At 39.6% G+C, this 24,325-nt stretch overlaps 1 protein-coding gene across 1 annotated transcript; it reads left to right on the top strand.

Moving 5' to 3' along the window:
* The first annotated feature begins 465 nt into the window (after positions 1–465).
* trip11 (thyroid hormone receptor interactor 11) lies at positions 466–22,542 on the top strand. The gene is made up of 22 exons (XM_084392269.1): positions 466–1,002; positions 3,480–3,553; positions 3,786–3,896; positions 4,038–4,343; positions 4,431–4,502; positions 4,608–4,773; positions 4,923–5,258; positions 5,391–5,431; positions 7,260–7,358; positions 7,727–7,933; positions 8,049–10,787; positions 10,901–11,182; positions 12,092–12,232; positions 12,402–12,595; positions 12,893–13,056; positions 13,277–13,380; positions 13,461–13,560; positions 15,652–15,733; positions 15,849–15,963; positions 19,595–19,717; positions 19,799–19,937; positions 21,229–22,542. The coding sequence occupies exons 1-22, from the start codon at positions 864–866 to the stop codon at positions 21,450–21,452; spliced, it is 5,958 nt and encodes a 1,985-aa protein (XP_084248395.1). The 5' UTR covers positions 466–863; the 3' UTR covers positions 21,453–22,542.
* The last annotated feature ends 1,783 nt before the right edge of the window (positions 22,543–24,325 follow it).

Raw genomic sequence — 24,325 nt, 5'->3', positions numbered from 1 at the left:
AGTGACCTGACTTGACAGAAATCATTAATATATGCTGATTTGGTGCTCAAGACACGTTTATTTTTTATTATTATCAATTATCAATATTAAAAACAGTTCTGCTGCTTAATATTTTTAGGATTCTTTGATGAATAACAGCTTCAAAAGAACAGCATTTATTTGAAATAGATTTTTTTTCTAATTGTGTAAAAGTCTTTGCTGCCACTTTTGATGCATCCTTGCTTAATTAAAAGTATTAATTACTTGAACAGTAGTGTATATATTATATAACCTAATTATACTAAATATATCGTATGTCATAATATATTAATATTATCACATTCGCTGTCCCAGAAAAAGTATATACAGACAAAAGTCGGAGTAGGTTTTCTCACTGGGTTGCAGTACTCGTTGTGTCCAGTGGCGTCGCTGTGGATGCGTGGGAAGCGTGAGCTGCATTATGTTGGTCCTCCACCGTCCCACAATCCATCTGTGCTGTCCACGTCCCCTGACTGGTGATCATCTGTGATGGCCGCGGTTGAGCTGGCACTTTATCCGCGTGAAAAACACAGCGACCCAAAACAACCCCGTACCAGAAACCAGCCTGACCACATGTGGATATAACCCGGCGACCAGGTCTTCGTAATTGCCGTGGATTTAACGCGTATAATCCGGCGTTTTGTCTTTGTTTATGTCATGAAGTTTTGAACCAGCTGGAATCCGGATCTGCTGCTGCTTAATGACTGTTACTTATATTAAACAAACCGACATAAAACGCTAATCTTTATTAGTTAGCCTGAGTACATGAAAACCTTCGTTCGCACGGTTCTGTGCTGTGAAAGGCCCGGGTCGGTGATTTAGGGTTAGATCCGGTTCGGCTCGTCATGTCATCCTGGCTGGGAGGTTTGGGCTCTGGCCTGGGTCAGAGTCTGGGTCAGGTCGGGGGAAGCTTGTCTTCGTTTACCGGACAGATCTCTAATTTTACCAAAGATATTCTTCTGGAAAGCGCAGAGGAAGTGGGAGGTGAGTTGACAACAGTCATGAATATCATAAATTCCCATTCAGACTTTTAACTTTTTTGTACAGTCGGACAGCTGTTTTGTGAAATATGTTTTTTTTATTTTTATATCAAAGTACGGTATTTATTATGCCTTTATATTTAGTGAGCACAACTGTAGACTAGACTTCTGAATGTGACAGTTTTATGTTGATTAGTTTATGGATACAGTCAGTCCAGAGATGCTTGAGAGTTCATTTCTCTGTAAAATGTACTAGTTGATTTTGTCTGATTGTTGAGATATGATTGTTTTGTCAGGTTTTTGAAGATGTCATTATGTTTACATTGGCATCTCCTAAAAGAAATTAAACTTATTAAAGAGAAAGTCCTCTAAGAAATGATCATTGTTTACATTTTGATATTCCAAACCTCAATGACTGACTTTCTTCTGAGGAACTCAAAATGAAATGTTAGGGATCTGCATCTTCTTTTCTATGCATTGAAAGTGAATAGTGACTTAGGCTGTCATTACCTTGTCGTTCTCTGCAATTGTCATATGGTGCTACAGTGCGCTTATATAATGGGATGAAGTGATTATAGTTAGACGAGTAAGAGGTTTGTTTGCATACAGCCGTTGAATCCCTATCAGAGATGTAGCTGTGGTTGGGTTTTCGTCACTTTATCTTAATCCAGAAAGTGCTGGAGTTTTCTTAGAACTTCTGTGGTTTCCTCTGTTTTCCCTTGTGAATGGGGACTTAATAATGAAGTTGGCCTACTTCCTGTCGGTGGGTATCTCTGTCTTGTTCCTTGATGTATATCTGCTCTATTAATTATGCAAACACTAAAAACAAAACAAATGTACCAACAAAAACTGGTGTCATAAGTAAATATGCCCTTTTTTGACCATTGGAGGAGTGGAACACACACACACACGGCACACACTGAGAACTTTGATCAGCAGCTTCCAGCAAAGCAGACAGACCTTGAGTCAATCTGTCATGTCTCACGATGCATCGACCTGCCTGTTAGCAGTTTCAAAACAGATTATACTAAATAAAGCCTAAAGGTGGTGTGGCAAAAGAGTTCTGTTCACTGACATTAGGTGTGATGAAACCATTGAACATCATTTAGTTAAAATTAATATAATTGTTGGTTCATCCCTGTTCATTCCTAATACATGAATAATCATGTTAATGATTTATTTATTTTCATTAACTTTAAAAGTATTGTTTATTGTTATTCATGTCATATTGCATTGACGACGTAGATAAACTTATTGTAAAGGTGTTACAGATGGTATAGTAGCAGTTCTATGGCTGGCTGCCTGGAAGTGGCAGGTGTAACACCTGGTAGGGGTTTGTCCCATTCCACAACAACAGAGACCACCTACATGCAGTGTGCCCTTACTTCTGAGGGATTGTCACTATATAAGTGGACTGTTGTTTGTTGCATTAGATAAAGGCTATATAGGAGTGACTTCATCACTGTTTATGTTACACAATATGAAATAGCCTAGTTATTAAGTAGGTGCTGTTAACTCATGTGGTTTTCTAGCTGAAATGATTTCTGGTTCAAGAATCATAAGATTCAAGCAATGAGCCATGGCAATTGTGTCCTTGAGCCAGGTTTAGCTTCATGATTCTTCAAGTGGATAATCTAACTAATAATGGACTTTTAATAAAGTTATTGCACTATGCTACACCACACCCAATTGTGTTTTTAAGACTGTTCTGTCATTTCCTGAGGGTATGAGTTTCTTAATGCTCAAATGTAACAAAATGTAAGACTTAGTTTCTCAATATTTTATGCATTAAATTAAATTAAATAGTGAAAAAAGTTAGCATTATGTGTGTTAGATTTGGCAGTGTGGTTGAGACAAGAGTATGCTTTGTGTGTAAATGTGTCTTGTTTGTCATGTGAACCTGAACTGAACCATGTTGAAATAGAGCCTTACTGTTTAGAGCTTGCAAAGGTGCTAAACGTGCCTTTTTTTCCACTCTTAAGAGTTTTAAATACAGTATATTGTGCTCTTACAGAATCCAATCTGTATTTATTTCCAAGTGTACTCGTCGGTTATATACGTGTAATATTCTGCTCTGGCTGTGCAGCTGCTGGGAGGAACTTGATCCTCCATGTCATCTGGAATGTTGGTATTTAAAGGGACAGTCACGCAACAATTGACAAAACTGTCCATGTGATATTTTTGTAGTCTCTGGGTGGATTTAATATGTCTCTACACACTTGGCAAACATTGTTCACCTTTAACCAGTGAGGTCTTGTAGTTAGTCAGTGTAGTTAGTCATCTTCATCTCTTCCTATGACTTGGAAATGTTGGACAGTTTACAGATGAACAGAAGGTCCCATAATATATATATATTTAAAAGTTTTCTATTTATGGAAATGGAAAGCATTTGTCAGTCTTAATTGCTGTACAATTGAGTTTTATGTACAGATGTAGGCTCAGCTATTTCAGAAACAATGACTTTATCTTCCTTTCTTACAGATTCTGCTGCGTCTGAGCTGCAGGTGTCTAGATTTCAAGAACTGGAGACTTCATATGTAACACAAAAATCTGAGGTGATTAATTTAGCACACACAAAAAAATATTGTCTGCTAAATTATGCTGATATTTCTCTGTCATGAGACAATGTTTTGTGTGCTTTAAAAGAAGACATTTTTACTTTAAATTATGTTGCGTAATGGAGTACAATTGAATAATTGCTGTAAGAGTCATTTTAAAACATTTGAATGAATGTTAAGATTTGTAAATTTAAAATTGTCTTTGCATGTTTATTTTTGTGTGGTTTAGTATGAGCGCTTGCGGAGACTCAACTCTGAGCTGGAGGAGAAGCTAGAGGCAGCAGAGATTCAGATCAAACAGCAGTCATTGGAAAACAGAACCCTCCTGCAACAAAAAGAGGTTTGGGTCAAAACTAACTTCTAACTTTATGCTCTATTTTCTGACTTGAACATTTATCTAATATTAGTGCAAAAATGTACATTAAAAAAGAGAAAAATGTAGAATCATAGTGATAGTTTTATGTGTGTGTTTGCTGTGAAGGTGGAGATCAGTCACCTCAAGGCTCGTCAGAGTTGTCTGCAGGAGGAGGTTCAGAAACTCCAACACTCTTCTCAAGCTGCGACCAGCTCATCCTTCACCGATGCTGCTGTGCTTCCTGTCACTACTGCTGCCACTACCACTACTTCGTCTTCCTTTCTGCACCGGTCCTCAGCTGTCCATCAAGGCTTCCATGGTGACGAGGTGGACCTCAGTGATGTCCTGTGGTCGCAGCAGGAAATTAACCGTCTTTCCAATGAGGTGCATCGTCTAGAGGCTGATGTGGCCCATTGGAGGAGAGTTGCACAGGTCACTTTTAATTTTTACCTTGGATACAGTTTAACATATGTCATGGTATAGCTATCGAACTAGACATTTCTTCTTTTAATTTACCAGGCATCAAAGCTGCCAGGAGTTGATGGGAATGGAGACCAGGGTGAAGTTCTGAAAATGCAAAGAACGATCAAGGTGAAAAATCTTTTGAACTGTAACATAGAGTAGGAGCTTTGCTGTTGGTCGGCTCTCGGAATCAGGTTCTGTTTTAAATCCTAATTCACGTTCGGACCCAAACAGGAGCTGAGAGAGGGAATGGCAAGGGAGGTGGATGAGCACCAGCACGAACTGGCAGCTTTGCAGGATGCCCAGAGGCAGAAAATGGCTGAAATCTCAAAACGGCACAGGCAGGAGCTGGCAGAGTATGAGGAGAGAATCGAGGAGCTCGAGGAGCAGCTTCAGAGTGGTGAGGAGGAGCATTGATGCATATTAAAATTAGAGTCTGGGCCTTTTTGTACTTTTTAAATGCATTTGAAATTAGTTTTGTATTTAATTTGTATTTAACTTTAAAATGAACTTTGAGTACAATGCTGTGTTTTTCTCCCTCTTCCCCAGATGGTGGAAGTGCTGTCAAATCAACCACAGTGCAGGATTCCGCCAAACTTCAAGAGCTGCAATCGACCATTCAGTCTTTACAGGAGGAGGCGGAGCTTCAGCACAAACAGTACAGAGACCTAATGGTCAGATTGGAGGAGGCAGAGCATCATAAAGCCCAGATAAAGCAGGAGAAGGAGGTGGTCACCGCAGAAAATACAGAATTGTTGCAAAATTACAGTCGCCTTCAGAAGTCTGTAAATGAACTCCAGGATCGAGTCCAGGAACAGGAGGGGAAGTCTATGCTGAAAGCCCAGCAAGACAATGAGATACAAACCCTGAAAAAAGCTCTGGCAGGTATAGAGAACCCCAGAAATTGTGTATGATCATTATGACTCTGTTCATCATATCACATCATATATTGTTCTTGAATGGGAAATTCATAAACTGCTCTCTATTTACGGTTATATTTTTGTATTTTAATTTTAGGTGCAGAGAAAGAGATGGCTAGATTGAAGAGTCTCAGCGAGGTAAATATGCTGAAAACCTTCCTCTGCACAGTTTAGAAGTTTGTGGCCCAAGAATATTTAGACATTTTTATTCATGCTTAGGATTTAAAGGGGTCATCGGTTGCCCATTTTCCACAAGTTGGTATGATTCTTTACGGTGTTCATGTAAAGTTTGTAACATACTTTGGTTAAAATTCCTCAATGGTTATGTAAAACAACACCCTTTTACCTCCTCAAAAACAGCTCTGTTCACAGCGTTTCAGTGCATGTCTCTTTAAATGATAATCAGTAACTGCTCACCCCACCCCTCTCTTCTGTGGGGCGTGTCGACACAAGACACATAAAGTGTATGTGAGCGGAGTGGAGCGGCAACAATTTTCCCTTTGGACTCAAAGCATTTAATAATCACTCTGCTCCGGGTTCACCATTTACCTCTCCCCGTTCCATTCCTCACTCACTGATATCAGAAACACCACTCCGTCTTCACTCCCCAAGGAAATTGCGGTTAAAGTATTTATAAGTATGCTTTGAAATCTCGCAAAAGTTCTGCTCATAATATATAGCCAGATTAAATGAAAAAAAATAAATAAACAATACTAGGAGAATAGTTTCAATGTGATTTATTAGATTGTGTGCAAACTTTTCCTATGACATGCTAAGCTTATTACATATCAGCATTAAAAGTTAAATAACATTGCTGCTTTTTGCAGTGCACATTTTGTTTGGAAAGAAGAAAATAACTGCGTTTTCGGTTATTTTATCTACAGATTTCTGTTGATTCAAAATCAAATACAGACAGCACTGTAAGATTACATTTGTTTGAATGCAATGCATTGGTGAGAGAGCGATTGCGTGTGTGAATAAGTCTTACCTGTTTTAAATGTGCTTTCACCTGATCCAGCCCGATCTCATGAAAGTGCGTATCTATAGCATGAATTTTATTTCTCGTACCATTTATACGCCAAAAATAGTTTTTGCGTGCATATGATACACACTTTATGGGCGTGTAATACGCATGCACTCCACACCCCTAATCCTACCCAAGGGGTTCAGTGCCTATCATTTGCACGCAAAAACTATTTTTGCCGTATAAATGGCACGAGAAATACAATTTGTGCTATAGATACGCACTTTCATGAGATCGTGTTGCCCAATCATATTCAGCTTGAGAACTATAACCTCCCGCAGCTACTCATGTCCATTGGCGTCATCATAACCTTCAAATTTCTTTCTGATTTGAGTGATCTATCTGTATCATGCTAGCTAAATGTGTTTAACGTGTGAATTCTTACTAAAAATGCAGTTCTATAATGGGCCGTTGGCATGAATTGTACTCATGATGGAGCGGTCGTGGAGCACTTTAGGAGCAACCATGACGCTCCGACTTAAAAAAGTCCCCTCCACATTCCATTCAAAATCACACCGCTCCGCTCCCACTCCACTCCGCTCACTTACTCTGCTTGGCAGACAGTATACAAACAGAATATGACAGAAATATGCTAATACGGGACACTCTGTCAGTGGTCGTGGGCGGAGCATGAGCAATATGACATCATATTGCTCAGAAAATCCAAACAGCTTGATTATTGAGAGTGTTTAGGCTTTTTGAGGATTAAAAAAAAAAGGAGTGAATGGATTTTTTCCATTGTATGGTGGTTGTGTCTACACACTGCAAAGACACATTTATATGCATACACCATATAAAAGTGAATTTTACATCCGATGTCCCCTTTAAGTATAAAACAATTGATGTAAAAGTTAATTTGTGTTTAAAAGTAAACACCTGGGCTTATTCTTCAAATGGCATACTACTTCTTACATGTTTTGTTTTTTTATCCATTTAATTCAGAGCGGTCCTATAGAAGAAGTGGAACATGCTGACATTCTGGAGCTCAACACCATCATTGATACCCTCAGGACAGAGAAGGAAGAGATGGAGAGAGAAAAGGTTTGTATATGTTAACAAAGTATGGTACACAATAATACACATTTTTTTCTTGTTTTTAATCAGAAGTTGCATTTGCAGTTTTGAAAGGACACTTGCGTGTTATCATGCAAAGGGTAATATGTGCGGTTACACTTTATTTGAAGGTGTCATTGTTACAGTGTAATTATATATTTAAGTACTGAGTGATATTAATGAACTACATGTACCTGCTATAGGGTTAAGGTAGGATTAGGGTTTGGTTGAGGGTTAGTTGCATGTAATTATGCATAATTTACTGTTGTAAGTATATGTAACAAGGACACTGTAAAATAAAGTGTTACCGTATGTGCTTATCAGACAAACTAGTTTCATACAATTTTTATTTTTAGCTTGCGTTAGTTGAGAGACTGACCCTGGCCGAGGAGAGACACAGGACTGGAGAGTCAGAGAGTGCTGTGGAACTGTCACAGGAAGTTTCAGACCTAAAGAGCCAGCTAGACAGACGGGACCAAGCACTAAAGCAAGCCCATGTTGATATAGAGACACTCAGTGCTGAACTGGAAGAACTGGACAAGCAGAACCAAGAGGCCACACAGGTATTCTTTTTAAGCCAATGTTCCATGGTTATAAGACAAAAAAATAATAATTTGGATCTGTTAAATGTGATTCAAATTTAAATGAATGCATACTTACTCTATTTTCCTTCTCCAGCATCTTATTGCAGTGAAGGACCAGCTGTCCATGCAAAAAACACAGGCTGAGGCAGAAGAAGCCCGTCTTCAGTCAGATCTCAGCTCCTCTCTTGACCAGAGACAGACTCTTCAACTGGAGCTAGAAGCCCATAGGGAGAAGCTAAGTCAAAGTGCCTTCTCCTTGAATGAACTGCACATGACAAAGCAGCAACTGGAAACCACACTAAAGGAGTTGAGGGAAAAGTTGTGCAAGTCGCAGGATCTGGGCAGAGAACTGCGGCAGGAGTCCTCCGACCTCAAGAGGACTCTTCAGGAGAGAGAGACAGAACTTATTGCACTTCGTGAGGAGTTAAGTCATTCTGGGGAGCAAGGGAATGAGTTCGAGGGACACAGGAAAGTACTTGAGGCAAGGGATAAAGAGATTCAGGACTTAAGAACAGAGTTAGCAGAAATGAAGACTTCCTTCGAAAGGTCTGCTTCAGAAGACTTTGAATTGAAAATTGAAAATAGAAAGTTGAAAGAAGAGAGCACTCAGGCTTTGGACAAGATAGACCGTTTGGAAAGACAGATCCAAGATGGTCAAGCCTCTCTAAGCAGGATGTCACTGGAGAAAGATACCCGCATTGAAGCCTCGAAACTAGAGAAGAGCCAGTTAGAGTCTGAGCTGAGTCAATCTGAAAAGCGACTATCAGATCAGGCCAAACAGTATCAACAAACCATAGATGAACTGACCAGAGCACGCTCTATGGATGCTTCTGCACTGCAGACCGAACATGAGCGAATGGTGAAACTGAATCAGGAGAAAGATCTCACGATTGCACAGCTCAGGCGTGAGATAGAGCAGATGGTCTCTGACCACAAAGACACAAGCGAAATGTTGGACATCACCGTGGCAGGTCAAAATCAACTCACAGCGCTTCTGCAGGAGAAGGACGCCTTTGCCGAAACCCTGAAAGCTCAAGCTGTGGAAATGCAAAAGGAATTAGAGGGCAGTGTCTTGAGAGTAACTCAAGAGTGTGACGCTCTGAGAAGGTTAGTGGAGGAGAAGGACAAACAGCTTGGAGCCATGAAGGAAGATAACAGCCATCTGAAAGAAGAGATTGACCGTGTGAGGGACCAGCAAAGCAGACCGCAGTTATTGTCAGAGCCTCGGACACTGGACATCATCACAGAGCTTGAGGCCGAGGTGACCCAGCTCAAAGCTGCCAGAGATCAGTTCGAAGAAGAGGTCCAAGCTCTGAGGACGGTATCAGAGGAGCAGCAGGCCACAACGCTGCAGTCCCAGCGTTCTCTACAGGTGCTACAGAGTGAACTAGAGCAAGCACGGTCAAGACATGAACAAAGCTCTCTCAATTATGAAAGACTCATCAGTGCTAAGGAGGAGGAGATTGTACTGCTTCAGTCAGAAGTGGAGGGCCTAAGCACACAAGGACAGAGTCAAATACAGTCCGTAGAAATCCTACAAGAGGACAAGACCCAGTCACTGAATGGTGAAAATGGTAACGAGAAACACGACCTTTCAAAAGTAGAGATTGAGAAACTAGTGAAAGGGATCAGGGAGAAAGAGACTGAGATTAACCAGCTAAATGAGAAAAACCTCTCTCTAACCAAGCAGCTTGACCAACTTGTGGTCGCTCAAAATGAGCTGGGAAAACTGTCACAAATGGTCCTTCAAAAAGATCTAGAAATCCAGGCGCTGCACGCTCGAGTGTCTGGTGGCAATGGTCAAGATGTGGTGTTCCTGCAGCAGCAACTGCAAGCATATGCGGTGGAACGTGAACAGGTGCTGGCCGTGTTCAACGAGAAAACCAGAGAGAACAGCCAACTGCGCTCAGATTACCATCGAATTATGGACATTGTTGCAGCCAAGGAAGCAGCCTTGTTGAAGCTCCAGCAAGAAAACCAGCGGCTCTCAACCATGAGCGACCCTTCAGGCAGTCAAGAGATGTTTCGAGAGACCATTCAGAACCTCTCCCGCATCATCCGTGAGAAGGATATAGAGATTGACGCCTTGACTCAAAAATGTCAGACCCTGGTCTCGGTCCTTCAGACAACTGGCGTCAGCGATTCCGTGAGCGGTGGCTCAGGAGGCGTTAGCAGCAACCAGTTTGAGGAGCTCCTACAAGAACGTGACACCCTTAAACAACAAGTGAAGAAGATGGAAGAGTGGAAACAGCAGGTGATCACGACGGTGAGGAACATGCAGCATGAATCTGCTCAGTTGCAAGAGGAGCTCCTCAAGCTTCAGGGGCAGGTTTCTGCCGACAGCGACTGCAGCTCAAAGCTCTCGGTGGATTACACTAGACTTATTCAAAGCTATGAGCAGAAAGAGAAAAGGCTGGGATTGCTGAATCAAGAGCTGGCACAGGTGCAGCAGACCATCAGCCAGCTGAGCAGCACCAAAGACGTGCTGCTTGGGAAGCTAGGCAGTGTCAAGCAATCTCCAGAAGTTACTACTATGATTGCTACCCAGGCTTTTGCTCCTCCAAAGCTGAAGGAGGCAGCACTACCAGGCCAAGATGAGAGTGTACATCAGGAGTTGCAGTCAATGCAGAGAACATTAGCAGAGAAGGAGAGCATGATAAGAACTCTGCAGGAAAACAATCATCGCTTGTCAAATTCTGCATCTCTGTCTGAAAGTGAGCAGAGAAGCCATGCAGAGGACCTCAAGCATGCCAGAGAGAAGCAAGAATCACTACACCGCTCCCTCAGAGAGAAAGATCTACTCATTAAGACCAAGGGAGACCAGCTCAGTCAGGTGACTTACAATTCTGATATGTTGAATGGATGGTAGGGAAAGCTGTAAGATGTGCAGTACCTTAGATAGAACCTTATGTGGCATTTTTTTTCTTTTTTTCCTGTACACTCTAGGTGAGTGAAAATTTACGTAACCGTGAGAATGACAACGAAGTCTTGAAGCAGGCTGTGACGAACCTCAAAGAGCGTGCGCTGATCCTGGAACTGGATGTGAAGAAATTAAAGGAGGAGAATGAAGCAATAGCAGCAAAAGCTCGTGAGAAAGAGACCGAGTTCCGTGCCCTGCAGGAGACCAACATGCAGGTGTCCCTGTTGCTTCGGGAACGAGAGTTTCAGTTCAGTGCTGTGAATGAGAAGGCCATTGCCATGGAGAAGATGCTAAAAGATAAAGAGCAGGTTTGTTTGTTTGTGTGTGCTGTTAAAATATCTTATCCTATCCTAAGTTAACTCTTTCACCTCCAGCGTTTTTAAAAAAAAGTTGCCAACCACCGCCAGCATTTTTGATCATTTTCACAATTTCATGGCCCCCAGAATATATTGTTGTATGAATAAAGAACAGACCCTCTGCTTTCAAACAAAAACAACTTTTTAGTCTAGCTTTATGCATTCTTTTTTTTTTTATCAATACTTGAATGTGGGTATTTTTCATTAAAAAAAATAATAATAATTTTGAGCAAAATTGCATTTTTGTCAAAGACTACATCTGAATCGGATTCAGAATGATGATAAAAACGTAGATGGAGTAGATTGAGTCCATCAACACCCCCAAAGCTTGCACAGCCCTATAGCTTTCATTCAGTAACATTAGGCTGTAACATCATTTTTGCATGTGTTTTGATCAGGAGATTCAGTACTCTCCCAGAAGATGTGTAATAGCGCCCCCCACCTTATAACATAGAAAACATGGAAAGTCAGAAAATTCCGTCAATGGAGGGGAAAGAGTTAACATCCAGAGATGACTGTATGGTTTCATAACCATGATTATTTCCATAGAAATTCCATTTTGGTTCAGAAATTACATCATTTATAAATTTTATATTTACTTGAAAAAAGCTTATTTAAAAAGTGTTCAACATTGATCAATTTTACTTGAGCAAATATTAGAATGATTTCTGAATGATCATGTTAAACTAAAGACTAGAGTTATAACTGCTGTAAATTCACAAGAATAAATTACATTTTAAAATGTTCACACCCCAATCTTTTGAATGGTAGTAACTTTTGAATTTTATTTTACACAACTTCTCTGCTCTGGTTTTATGTGTGTTGTGAAGTTAATCTGTTCTGCCTTTCTCTGTACTGTAGGGTAAATCTGGTGAGCTGAACCAACTGTTGAATGAAATTAGGTCCATGCAGGACAAGGCAGTATTGTTTCAGCAGGAAAGAGATCAAGTGATGATGGCCCTCAAACAGAAACAAATGGAGACGTCTGCTCTGCAGAGTGAGGTAACAGAGACCAAGATTACACATCATTACTGTGCTTTATTGCCTTACTGAAGTGCTGAAAATATTAACTACTACAATCTCCCAATTATCTTTAATACCTATTGCATCCATTACAAATATGTTAATACTAATAGAGGAATTATTGTACTCCCATTTTCTTTCTGTGTAGCTGCAACATACACGTGATAAAGAGCAGCGCCTGAAGCAGGAGGTGGAGCGTTTGCGCAACCACCTGTTAGAGATTGAGGATTCGTACACACGTGAGGCTTTGGGAGCTGAGGACAGAGAGGGAGAGCTGAAACGCAGAGTGGCACTCCTAGAAGAGCGGCTGGCGTCTTCCTCTAACGCCGTGGAGAGCGCAAGGTGGGAGTAAGAGGGTTTTTGTCTGTTGGCGAGACTGTTTGGTCCTAACTGGAGTTTGCTTCCAACACACTCCCTCGCTTTTGCTTTCACACCAATTCATACCAACTAGAGCAGCACGATTCTGGATAAATTGAGAATCATGAATTTTATTTTAATTTTTTTTAAATAGAGGTCACGAATCTCCTATGACTCTGAACAGACAACTAAATAAAACTTGCAACTTGCTTGCAGCCAATTTTTTTAATGTACCCATTGTATTGTTTATGGCTTCACCAATGTCTCTATGTGTGCATGTAGTCAGCAGGCAAGCATGCAGGTGGAGTCTCTTCAGGAGCAGCTAAATGGTGCTGTCAGACAAAGAGACGAGGCACTGATTCAGCTCCGTTCCACTCAGGATCAGGTCAACCAGTATGCAGTGTCACTTTCTAACCTGCAGATGGTGCTAGAACAGTTTCAACAAGGCAAGAGTGTACATTATTTTTGCTATTCCATTTTTGGTATAATTTATGAAGCAGTTTTTCTTGTATGTAATGATGACCATTAAAGCAATTACAAATGTTGATTAGAGTACATTTTCAGAATTTCTTTTTCTTTCCTTTTTTAAAATGTTTGAATTAAGAGAGAAATCTGCAATAAGTCTTCAATCCTGAACAAAGTTGACATCTGTATCTCTCTTTACAGAAGAAAAAGCCATGTACTCAGCAGAACTGGAAAAATACAAGAGAGAGAAAGAAGAGTGGAGAAATAAAGCAGAAAATCTTGGGGATCAGGCTGCCGCTCTGCAAGTCAGTTCAAACCTCTGTTCTTTCTGCACTCTGCTTGACACAAGTATATCATTGCTCAATGTCTGTGTGTGTAATCTTAGATAAACCTGGATGAAGCGAACGCAGCTCTCGAATCTGCCTCCCGCCTCACTGATCAGCTGGACCTCAAAGAGGAACAGATAGAGGATCTGAAGAAACAAGGTGAGACAGTATGTCATCAACTGAATGACTGTTAAAATCAGTGCTGGAGAACTTTCTTTAAAAAAAATCAGCTCAGCATTTCACCTCATTGTGTAACTAGGGCAGTGCTTCTCAACCTTTTGACTTGAAGGCACCAGTTGTCCGACACAATATTTGAAAAAGGAAAAAGACAAATACAGATTTTTTTTTTAGAAAAAAACTAACACTGAGTATCAGCATTTATTTCCTGATTCAGTTTGATTCTAATTAAGAATTTATTAACATATATTTCTCTCCATAAACGCATCCACTATACTGTGGAGATGAGAGTCGGCATAGTCATCTTCATTTTTGTCACCGTCATTGACATCATTGGGGGCAGCCTTAATTTTTATTGCATTTCATTTTGTTACCTTCATGATTCTGTGCTGTACAGCACTAATAATATATCTGTCACACCAGACACAACCCCATAAAATCTTGAGACGTAGAGTGCGCCGCAAAAAGACTTGTCGCAAGCTCAGTCACCACAAAACTCATGACACATGATCTGAGATTAGGTTTGTAGCACTGTAAACCATTTTTCTGAAGAGTCTTGTGAATGTCAACAGGACTAGGAACATCAGGAACCATTAAATTATATTTGACTCTTTGAGACTGTGCTCTATGTAGTGGTTTAAGTTTGATTAATATCTGTGCAGACACTAAAACACACGTGTGCGTTTGTGAGAGAGATGCCAGGTCTGTAGATGGTATAGATGTTTAGCATTCCTTCGCATCCTCCTTTCTTTCAGAGAGAAAATATTTATGGCATGTCAGTAGCCAAAGTGTGTAGACAAAGATTCTCTTTTTCCATCCACCCTGCCTTTCTATCACAGCCATCCCTTTCTTCTCTGTCCGTATCAAGCCCCAAATCAACAATACGGTGCTGTCGGTCTAAGAGGGAGAGGAAGGTGAGGGATGAGCGCTGGGATTTTTACTGCATCTGTCAAAGAACGACTGAGGAGAACGTAGACAGAATGATCGAGAACGGTTAATTTTTGCTTAGCAAAGCACAAGTGCAGCCGACAGACATTCCAGGGTGTTTAGCGCAGACAGGAACTCTCTCACCCTCTCTTATCGCTGAGTTCATGTGGTCTCTGGAGGTAAAGTCTCAGGGGAAAAAAAGTTTTCAAGAGCCGAACCGCCAAACCTGCTGGACCAGTGATGGGTGTCGGTGATAAAGGCATTTAGAGCACGTCATACTCACACACTTCCTTGTCATTACTTCATGAGACATTCCCAGACACACTTAACCCAATACCACTGTTATTGCTGTTTATGTTAAGGTGCGCACACACATACTTATTAGTTCTATGCAAACACTTGTTCTCGACTGTTTGCATTAATGGATAACAAAGTCATACCACCTTCTGCTGAAAGCTCTGTCTGCATCTCACAAATACAGTGTCCAAAATGAACTCTCGCCAAGTGCTAGTAAAATTGACTTTGGCTCAAAATAAAAGACGTACTTGCCGGTGGCTTGTAACTTTATAAGGAACTTAATAGTGGTGTAATTAATTTTGACTTTTATGTTTTTGAAAGAAGTCTCTTATGCTTTCCAAGGCTGCAATTATTGGATCAAAATTACAGTAAAGACAGAAATATTGTAAAATGTGATTACAATTTAAAGTGTAATAACTGTTTAACTGTTTTTTATTTATATATATTTTAAATTTGTATTTATTCCTGTGATGGCAAAGCAAAACAGTCATTATTCCAGTCTTCAGTAAAAAGTATTAATTTTGTACCTTTTGCTACTGACCCTAAAGCTCTTTTGAACTTAAAACATGAAAACACAACTGTGTGTGTGTGTGTGTGTGTGTGTGTGTGTGAAATTCAGTTATTTTAACTAACAAAAAAAGATCACTTGTGTGTGAAAAGAAAATGGACCCTACACACACACTTAGACACAGCCTTATCTGATAGAAGCCAGACATTATTAAAGTAAATAATTTCTTTATTAAGGTGTTGGTTTTATGAATTAGCCATAACTCATGACCCAAACTGTGACAGCAATGAAGGATAAAATAACACATAATACTCAAACCTGTGCTTGTGTCTGTTTTGCAGTGGATGTGAGACAGGATATGTTGGAAGAGGCTCAGAGGAAACTGATGAACCTCCTGAACACCACCGAAGGCAAAGTGGATAAGTGAGTCCAAAACACAGTCTGCATTGGAAACATATTTCATATATATTTAGATCCAAATATTTTCGAAAGGGTGTTCCTGTGAAAAATCATCTAACATCATTAATTGCTGACACAGGGTTCTGATGAAGAATCTTTACATGGGCTATTTTCACACCCCCCGAAACAAGCGCTCTGAGGTGCTGAGGCTTATGGGTAATGTGCTTGGGTTGGACCGAGATGAGGTGGGCGAGGTAGGTCAGCGCTCTCTGCTTCTCATCATGTACATTTCTTTTTATCCTCCCTTTTGCATTCACTTTTTTTAACATATTCGTCTTCACAAATGCAAATGTGCACGTGCCTTTGGATTCACATTCAGTGAATATTGTTATGTCCAATTTTTCAAAGAGGAGGAGTAGCCTTCTTCACTTTTTTTCATTTCCTCCTCCTTTCTGTCTTACCCTTGTTGTAAAATTCCTTTGACTTTTCATCAGTCTCAAATGTGGCTCTGCTCCAGACCTCATCTCACCTCTGAAACTTGATGGTTAAGCAAGTGTGGATTTAATATTTGACCTCCTGATGTTCGGTTCTCCGCCCAGCCTTGTGTTTTTTTTTTTTTTTTTCTCTCAACTATCTCATGTTTGATGTCAGCATTGAGGATGTTTATCAGATGTTAAAAAGATTTTTCCACTCATCTTACCTCATGTGTTTAATTTGGCGCAAGCCTCGAGCTGCCCACGCTGGTCTTGTTGAAAAAGGTTCTTGTTTCGAGTTCTTTGAAGGATGACTTCAAGTTGCGTTTAGTCTTCGTAGGTAATCAGGGTATAGAGACTTCTGCTCTTCCAGCCTGTGCTAAATAACATGTCAGCATCCCCGGAAACCCTGCACGCATATGACCACATTCATTTGGCAGACTGCTAATAGGGCTGATTTGTTTTCTATTCGAATATCTGTTTTTCCGTTTTGATCCTGGTGGGGCTGAATTTCTCAATAACTAGGACAGATCAGTTCTGATGATAAAGCAGGATGTGGCTTAATTTTTTTTCTTGGAAAAGCCGTAATCTTTTAGCCACTATCCTCAAAGGGTCAAAATCAGTATGGAATTTTTTCTTTTGCAATGAATTACGCTGCAATTGTTCACAACCCTTTTTACTTGTATAATTTGTCATATTTCCGAGTGAAACGGGATATTCAGGGAGGGGGAAAATGGGAATTAAAGGGATAGTTCACCCAAAAATGATTATTATTATTTTATTTTTTAAAGAGTAACACTTGACAATGTATGTGTATGACGTAGGATGTATGAGTAGCGTAAGCTTTGACACCTCTCGCGGTTCAAACAAACAGGGCTGGGTAACCGCGTTCGTCATTACGTTGTGCGTCAAGTTCAAGCCAAGGGTTACTCTTTTGGTGTAAGTCGACTTGCTAGTTATTTTAGTCGATAAAGTTTTAAATATGGATATTTTTCTTACTCGAACGCATCGCTTCACTTCAGAAGACCTTTATTAACCTGTATGAGCCGTTTTGAGCATTTTATCATGGATGGATGCGCTTTGATGGAAAACTACACCCATTGACTCCCATTATAAAGCTTGGAAAAGCCAGGACATGTTTTTATATAACTCTGATTGGATTCGTCTGAAAGAAAAATGTCATATACACCTAGGATGGCTTCAGGGTGAGTAAATCATGGGCTAATCTTCATTGGATTGTTCCATACCAGAATGGAATCAGACTGAATATGATTTTGCTGAAACAATACCTAATTTGCCATTTTGCTCTGTTTTTTTTTTTTTTTTAAGGATCATTTATATAATTAATTATTCATATTTCACTTTTTAGCTAATTTGCTACAATAGTATAACTAGTTGTAATTAATTCTAAATATTTGGATCAGTTAATAGAATTAAGTTGATGAAGCAGAATTGATATTACAATCTATTAACCTGTTCATCCAGTGAACCCTCAGTATTAATCGTCTATAAAGGATATTTTTTGTGGGCACAGAAAAATTACTTTCTTTCTTTTGTGCTACTCAAGAGCATGTGGCTGTAATCGCATCGTTAAAGGGACTTGCAAGCAGTGACCACAGAAAATTTTTATTGAACTAAATAACAAATACATAACTAGTCTAAACAAACACATACACACAATCACGCATACATGGGTAAATGGAGAGTGAAAGCAAATGAATGAAAGCTATGGAAAGGAGTCAGTTAACCACATTATACAAGCTTATGCTAAACCTCTGTTTAGTGAGTTAAATGTACGATATACTTACAATGCCTTAGCTGTTGAACGAGAGCCCGGAAGCAGTCGCAGGAGAAAGTCTTGATGGTTCAGTAGTTCGATGATGATGAAGTTGAAGTCAAGTTCTTCCGGGTTGAATGAAGAAATGGCAAACTTGGCCTGACTCGGTCGTTGTCGGGAGAGAGGAAAGTTATGACGTAGCTTGATGTGAAGGCCCTGGCGGCATGGGTGCACTGGCTCCAGGACCAAGTGAGGTCCCACTCAAACACCAACCAGAAGAAGAGCAGGAGAGACCACTGAGATAGGGCCCTTTAACTTCCGCAGAGGTCGAGTTGGGCTTGACCTAATGCGAGAGGTGTAATTTTCAAGAGGGAATCTGACTTGTTTGCATGATAAGAGTGGGCTGGCATTTTGTGTCCCTTCATACTCTGAATTAATATAAGCATACAGTACATGCTATGAGGAGGTAATGTACACTAATGTGTAAGATACTAAACTAGGATTATTTTGATATCAAGCATGATATAGATGCTACATAAACTAGTAGTTCTATCATAAGGCATGCATAAAATATTATACAATACAAAAAGACAGTAATGATACACACAATGTCCTGGATAAATGCATGTTAATTCATGGAAAGGTGTGTCTATGAATTAATGGAGAGAAGTACATTTTATGGGCCTATGTCTATCTTTCATATGGCCTGTGCTGTTGCATTTGGCCTCCTTCCACATTTTTTTGTGTCGTCTTATCTCGCTGGCGTGCCTTTGCTGCCATGGTTACCAGGGCCCTGTTCTTTCCTTTTGGGGGGGTTGTCACAGACACCTTGGCACCTAGTTTTGTTGTTGGGTGAGGGGGTTTTCTGGATTATTCATTAAATGTAATGAATAATTGTGTTTGATTAGTGCAGCCACTTTCCTCTTATAGTCTTCATTAATATACTGAGTAAGCAATAGTAGATGAACAACAGACAATAGGCAGAAATCAGGAGTTACAGAGGGAGAAAGAGAGAGACTGCCTGGGAGACGGACAAATACTGAATTAGATGACGGGCCCATGCCAATCCTGCACCTAAAGCATTTCCTTACCCACAATCCCATAGAAGTAGGCTGGGGTCTGGCAGGAGAGACTCCAACTATTCAGTAAGTGGTGAGCAGAATTACCCAACAGCCCCAAGAGAAGAAAGAGAGAGAAGGAAAGTAATTGTGTGTGTGTGTGTGTGTGTGTGTGTGTGTTTCTGGGTCACACAGTCCACTTTCCATTTTAACCCATATTTTCTTTCTCCACTCCTCCCCACACCTACACATTAAGTTTAAGTTTCCACTCAAGACCTCTTTGTTTACAACTCTAAAGGCTAAAAATATTCCCGGTCTGCCTCTTTTCTTTTCTTTTTTTTGGGGGGGGGGGATAAAGTCTGATTCAGTGGTTTTATTTAAAAGATAGCATTCATTTGCTCTAGTCTGAGTGCTCTGAGGACAGTGGGTTTTTTCTGTATCAGTATTTCGCTGAACTTTGTACAGTTATCTTGTTTAAGTGAGAGGGGGAAAATACAACTCTCTGAAACACAACCAAAGACAGCACACACATAAACACTCTCTCTGACTCACTGACTTATGACGTGTCTTTTTGCAGTTGTTACAAGAAGAGGGCAAGAGTGGGATGACCGGATGGGTCTCGAGTTGGCTGGGAGGCAGAGCCGTTCAGAGTGTACCCAACACCCCCCAAAGGCCTACACACGCACAAAACCTTAATTCGGTGGGCACACATGCTAATGCATGCACACATACATTATTACACAAGTGCATCTTCCACTTACACTAGTGTCTGTGTTTAAAGTCCTTCTCTGAGATGTTCGTGAAGTTCCTGGAAGTAGAATCTACTCCTGCACTCCCTGCCCCTAAACTGCCTGTTTATGACATCAAGCCCCTGAGTGCGCCCCCACCTGGCCGGAGTACTGCTAACACACCTGCATCAGGTATAACGTCTCATAAAAATAGGGATGTGTGATACATTGGTACCATATCGGTTATTTCGTAAAAAAATTTATTGGTACTGGCTCATGTGTGAGTTTATTTTTTAATGGATCGGTATCAGCCGATATTGGATATTTAAATGTGCATGATAATTTCCCCTATTTTTACGTTTAAAGGTCATTTTTTAAGATTTCAGTAAGTTTTCTTAAGTAACACTGTTAATGTTTAATTTTTCTTTTTAACTTATTCAGACAAAATAGTATAGACCATTTGTCAGTTATCAGCTATAACATGAATATCTATCTATAAATATCCTATTCACACTAAGGACAATAACTATAAAGTTTTAATGATCATTATAATTCCACGAGAATAGGGAAATCTACACCACAGCTATAACAATACCAAGATAGAGGAACAATATTGTCAAAAATGCTTTCAGAATGATTTTTTTCCCTTCTGATGAACGATAGAAACATTGACAGCCAATCAAAATCCACCCAACTTAAAAGAGCATTAGCATTTAAAGCGACGGACAGCTACAGCATGCACTTAGACTACGTCTACTTTAATCCGGATACATTTGAAAACGGCGTTTTTGTTTAAAAACTTTCCGTCCAACACTTTACGCATTTTCCGATGTTTCAGTGTGGATGCATTCAACTTACTGCGCATGCGTAAAGCCTCACAGAAGCTCTCTGAGATGATACAGACGGAAAAAATAAATAATAAAGTTATCGCGCAATTCCTCTGGCAGGATCATTTTATTTAGCAAAATATCTCACCTTTACTGATGCGTCCAGGTCGCACTCAGTCACCATATATTTGGTCTAAAACGCAATTGCTCTCATGTATTGCCGCAGGACAGCAAATGTGAGTACATTTTCTGTCATCTTTGCAGGACTGTGATATGAATAGTGTGTAATAAGTAATATATTTTAGCAACAGTGTTAAAGTGAATAGCACATAACAGGCACGGTATGCATGGTAAACATGAATATCTATTGGTACAATACGCGTTACATGGCTAAACTGACGTCACGGATGTAAATACCTCCGTTTTGACAGTCCACACTAAATCGCGAAAACGGTGTTTTCAAATGTATCCACTTTGGAGAGCGTTTTCAAAAACGCCGTCTCAGTGTGGAAGAAAGGCCAAAACGTTTTCAAACGAAACCATATTAATGTGGACAAGGCCTAAGTGTAAACGGTGTTAACGTTATGGTTATCATTCTTTGTGTGAACAGGCCTGTATATTTGTGATCACTTCTAACGCTGCTCATGTTCTTTCAGGTGTTTCAGGCCCAGGTAAGCGCACTGGGGATTCAAACCCTTTCCTGGCGCCCCGCTCTGCTGCCGTACCCCTTCTCAATCCCGCAGGTGCAGGCAGCACTGCAGGAGCTGGGGGACACCTGCTTATGAAGCCCATCTCAAACGCCCTGCCAACGTTCACACCTGTACCTGTGTCAGCTGAGTCCAGCGGTGGGGCCGTGCTGAAAGATTTACTCAAGCAGTGATTGTCCACCTGCACTGCCACTCACAGCACTTTAGCTTATCAGGACACTACGTTCCAGCAGATGGAACAGAAACTGGGCCATGTCACGGATTCAAATATTTACTAAAATGGCTGATTGCCATTAGAATGAAAAAGATAAAGCATCTAAGGGCTGCCCGGGCTCGTTAAATTTGACTAAATTGAGTCCTAAGTTTGACTGAATCAAATTCAGTTTGCAAACTGAGGAAGATTACATTAGCGAATATTCTTGTGACATTATCCCAACATTTATTTAATGTCGTGCAAACATTCAACGTCTCATTTTTAGACAAAGAGAGGTGTTTAATGTTTTTCTAGTGTGTTGAGAGACTGTCTGATGCTGTCTGGCATCCACTACACAAATGGATTTATTAAACTGTTTCCACTTCTGCAAAACTACCTACTCTTTCAAAATCCTCCCTTTTTAAGTGCTATGAATGGTTGGCCGTTTGGTGTGGCAGGTACAATAACAGTTAATCAAGAAGTGACATTTGATCTTGGATTTAGACTGCTGCACATGCTCCCATGCAGTACAAGTGTGCAGTTATGTTATTTATTTGTACATCGATCATCATCATATTTTTCACTGCTTATGCAGTGGGGATAAGCTAAAATGTATCTGCAATATTCAGATTTCTTTCTAAGGTAGAAAGATAGATTATGTATATACAATTTGAAAAAAAAAATATTGCACACATAATTGAAGTATAAGAAGAAGGAATGAGAGGATTAAAGTGTAAAAATGACCTGTACATTTTAAAATGGGTGTTAATAGATTAAAACAGCGGACTCCTAATTCAATGGGTTCAAACCAAATATTTCTTTGAGGCCTAAAATAAAGTGGATTTTTTTTTTAATAGAGAAAATGGCCTTAGTAAATCTCTTTTTGGTTACTATATCTTTCATAACAGTTAGGTGCACTTGATTATATAGATTTAGGATAGATTTATACGTTTTGCGCTGGTGTTTATTTAAAGTTGATCAATCTTTTTGAAGTTTTGAAAGATGGCTCATGAAAGTGATATTCCACAACAGTGTTTCTCTTTTCTGCAGAATAAACTCTTCTCTACATATATTTGCATTTTTCTGTTTTCGCTCTTGTCTTTTAGCTATATTTATTTATTTTTTGAGCGCTCGGCTCTAGTGCTTTTTTTTTATATTAAATTATGGTTCCATTTTAATAATTGGTGTTTTTCTTAAGAAATACATCTCATGATAGCTAATTAGTAATTAATTAGTAAATCCTCTAATCCTGAAATTGTATTTCCATATATTCTACGAGACTTACAGGGGTATGTTGATCTTTGCCTCTTTTTTTCTCCTGCAGACTATGTAATCGCAAGGCTGTAATTTAAAAGTCCTTATGGAGGCAGTGGTGTAGAGCATTATCAGACCAGATTAACCTCAAAAGGGAATGTCCGTCTCTCCCAATATGTCTCCAGGGAAAACCCTGTCTGGAATTCCAATTGTAGTGTAACCGCGTCTAATACAGCGGTCTGTTCTCTGTAATCTGGTGCGTAGATTCTTGGAACATTTAACCAGTTTAAATCTATATTGATATTGACATCCAGTTGTGGATATACAGTAGTGGCCAAAAATGATGTCTGGAGGGGATGTTTTAATGACCCTACAAGTTTGATTAAATCGTCAAAATATGAGGAAAATATTTTATATTTTTTAAATACGAGGGAAGAATAAAACCCTAAACTTGGTCAATGTATTTATCTGACCAAATTATTTGGCAAAAAAAGAAAAGCGGTTTTATTGTACTATGCTACGGAGCCCCTAAGGGGACCTTTGCAAAGAAAATTATATTATGGACTTTCGCGTGCGCACGAGAAACTATCGACCACTTCATTAAATTTTGTTTTGTAGAAAGCCTTTCTTTAAAGTGAATTTCGTTTTGTATAAATTGTATCTTAATTGTAATAAATTTTTCATCAACCAATTGCCTGTATTTAATAAATAAGAAGCAAATATATAGCAGACAATATAGGCGCCGGCGCGCCACGGTCACTTGCATTGCACGAGAACTGGAGCGCATCTCATCATAAATTTACCGAAACTCAGTGTATGCCTCACATACATGAGAATACATCTGAAGAAAGCTTGAAATGTCTTTAAACGAAACAATTCAAAACGAAAAGAAATACAAATAGGCTACTCTCTGATTATGTAATCCAGGATGTGGGACCATGATATTCATTTATGTGATATTCATGCTTTTTTTTTTCCTACAGTAAAGCACAGTCCACAAACAATCTCAAATGCAAACTCCCTATAATAAGACAAATCTCTGGAGGCATGCTCCAAGCACACTCTCATTTCATCCATTTTCCCACATTTGTAGTAATGACACACTAACCAAACCGGAAATTGTAACGCGTGAGCACGCGATAGTTTCTCGTGCGCACGCGAAAGTCCGTATTATTATTATTTTTTGCAAAGGTCCCCTCAGGGGCTCCGTACTACGCAAACAGGTTACAGGTTTTGTTTTACTATGCAAAAAAATGAATAGAAAAACAAACAGCTCACAGAAAAAAAAACTCATGCATTGACTACAACATTATCAGTTATTAATATTTTGTTGGTTCTTGTTTTTGCATGTGTTTGTAATTTGGCGTGTTTCATTGCTTTATCACAAATAAAACAATTGACTTCAAGCACAACTATGCAATACCAAACTACCTTCAAAAGTTTAGGGTCAGTATGTTGTTTTTTTAAAGATATTAATTATCTTGCTACTAATCCTTTTGCTTTAATGCATTCAATTGATCAAAAGTGAAGAAAAGACTTACATTATTACAAAAGAAAATTCCTATTTCAAATAAATGTTGTTCTTTTGGACTTTATTCA

This window comes from Rutilus rutilus (genome assembly GCF_951802725.1).
Source record: "Rutilus rutilus genome assembly, chromosome: 20".
NCBI classification, from domain to species: domain Eukaryota; kingdom Metazoa; phylum Chordata; class Actinopteri; order Cypriniformes; family Leuciscidae; genus Rutilus; species Rutilus rutilus.
This window is presented reverse-complemented; position numbering and strand designations above follow the sequence as displayed.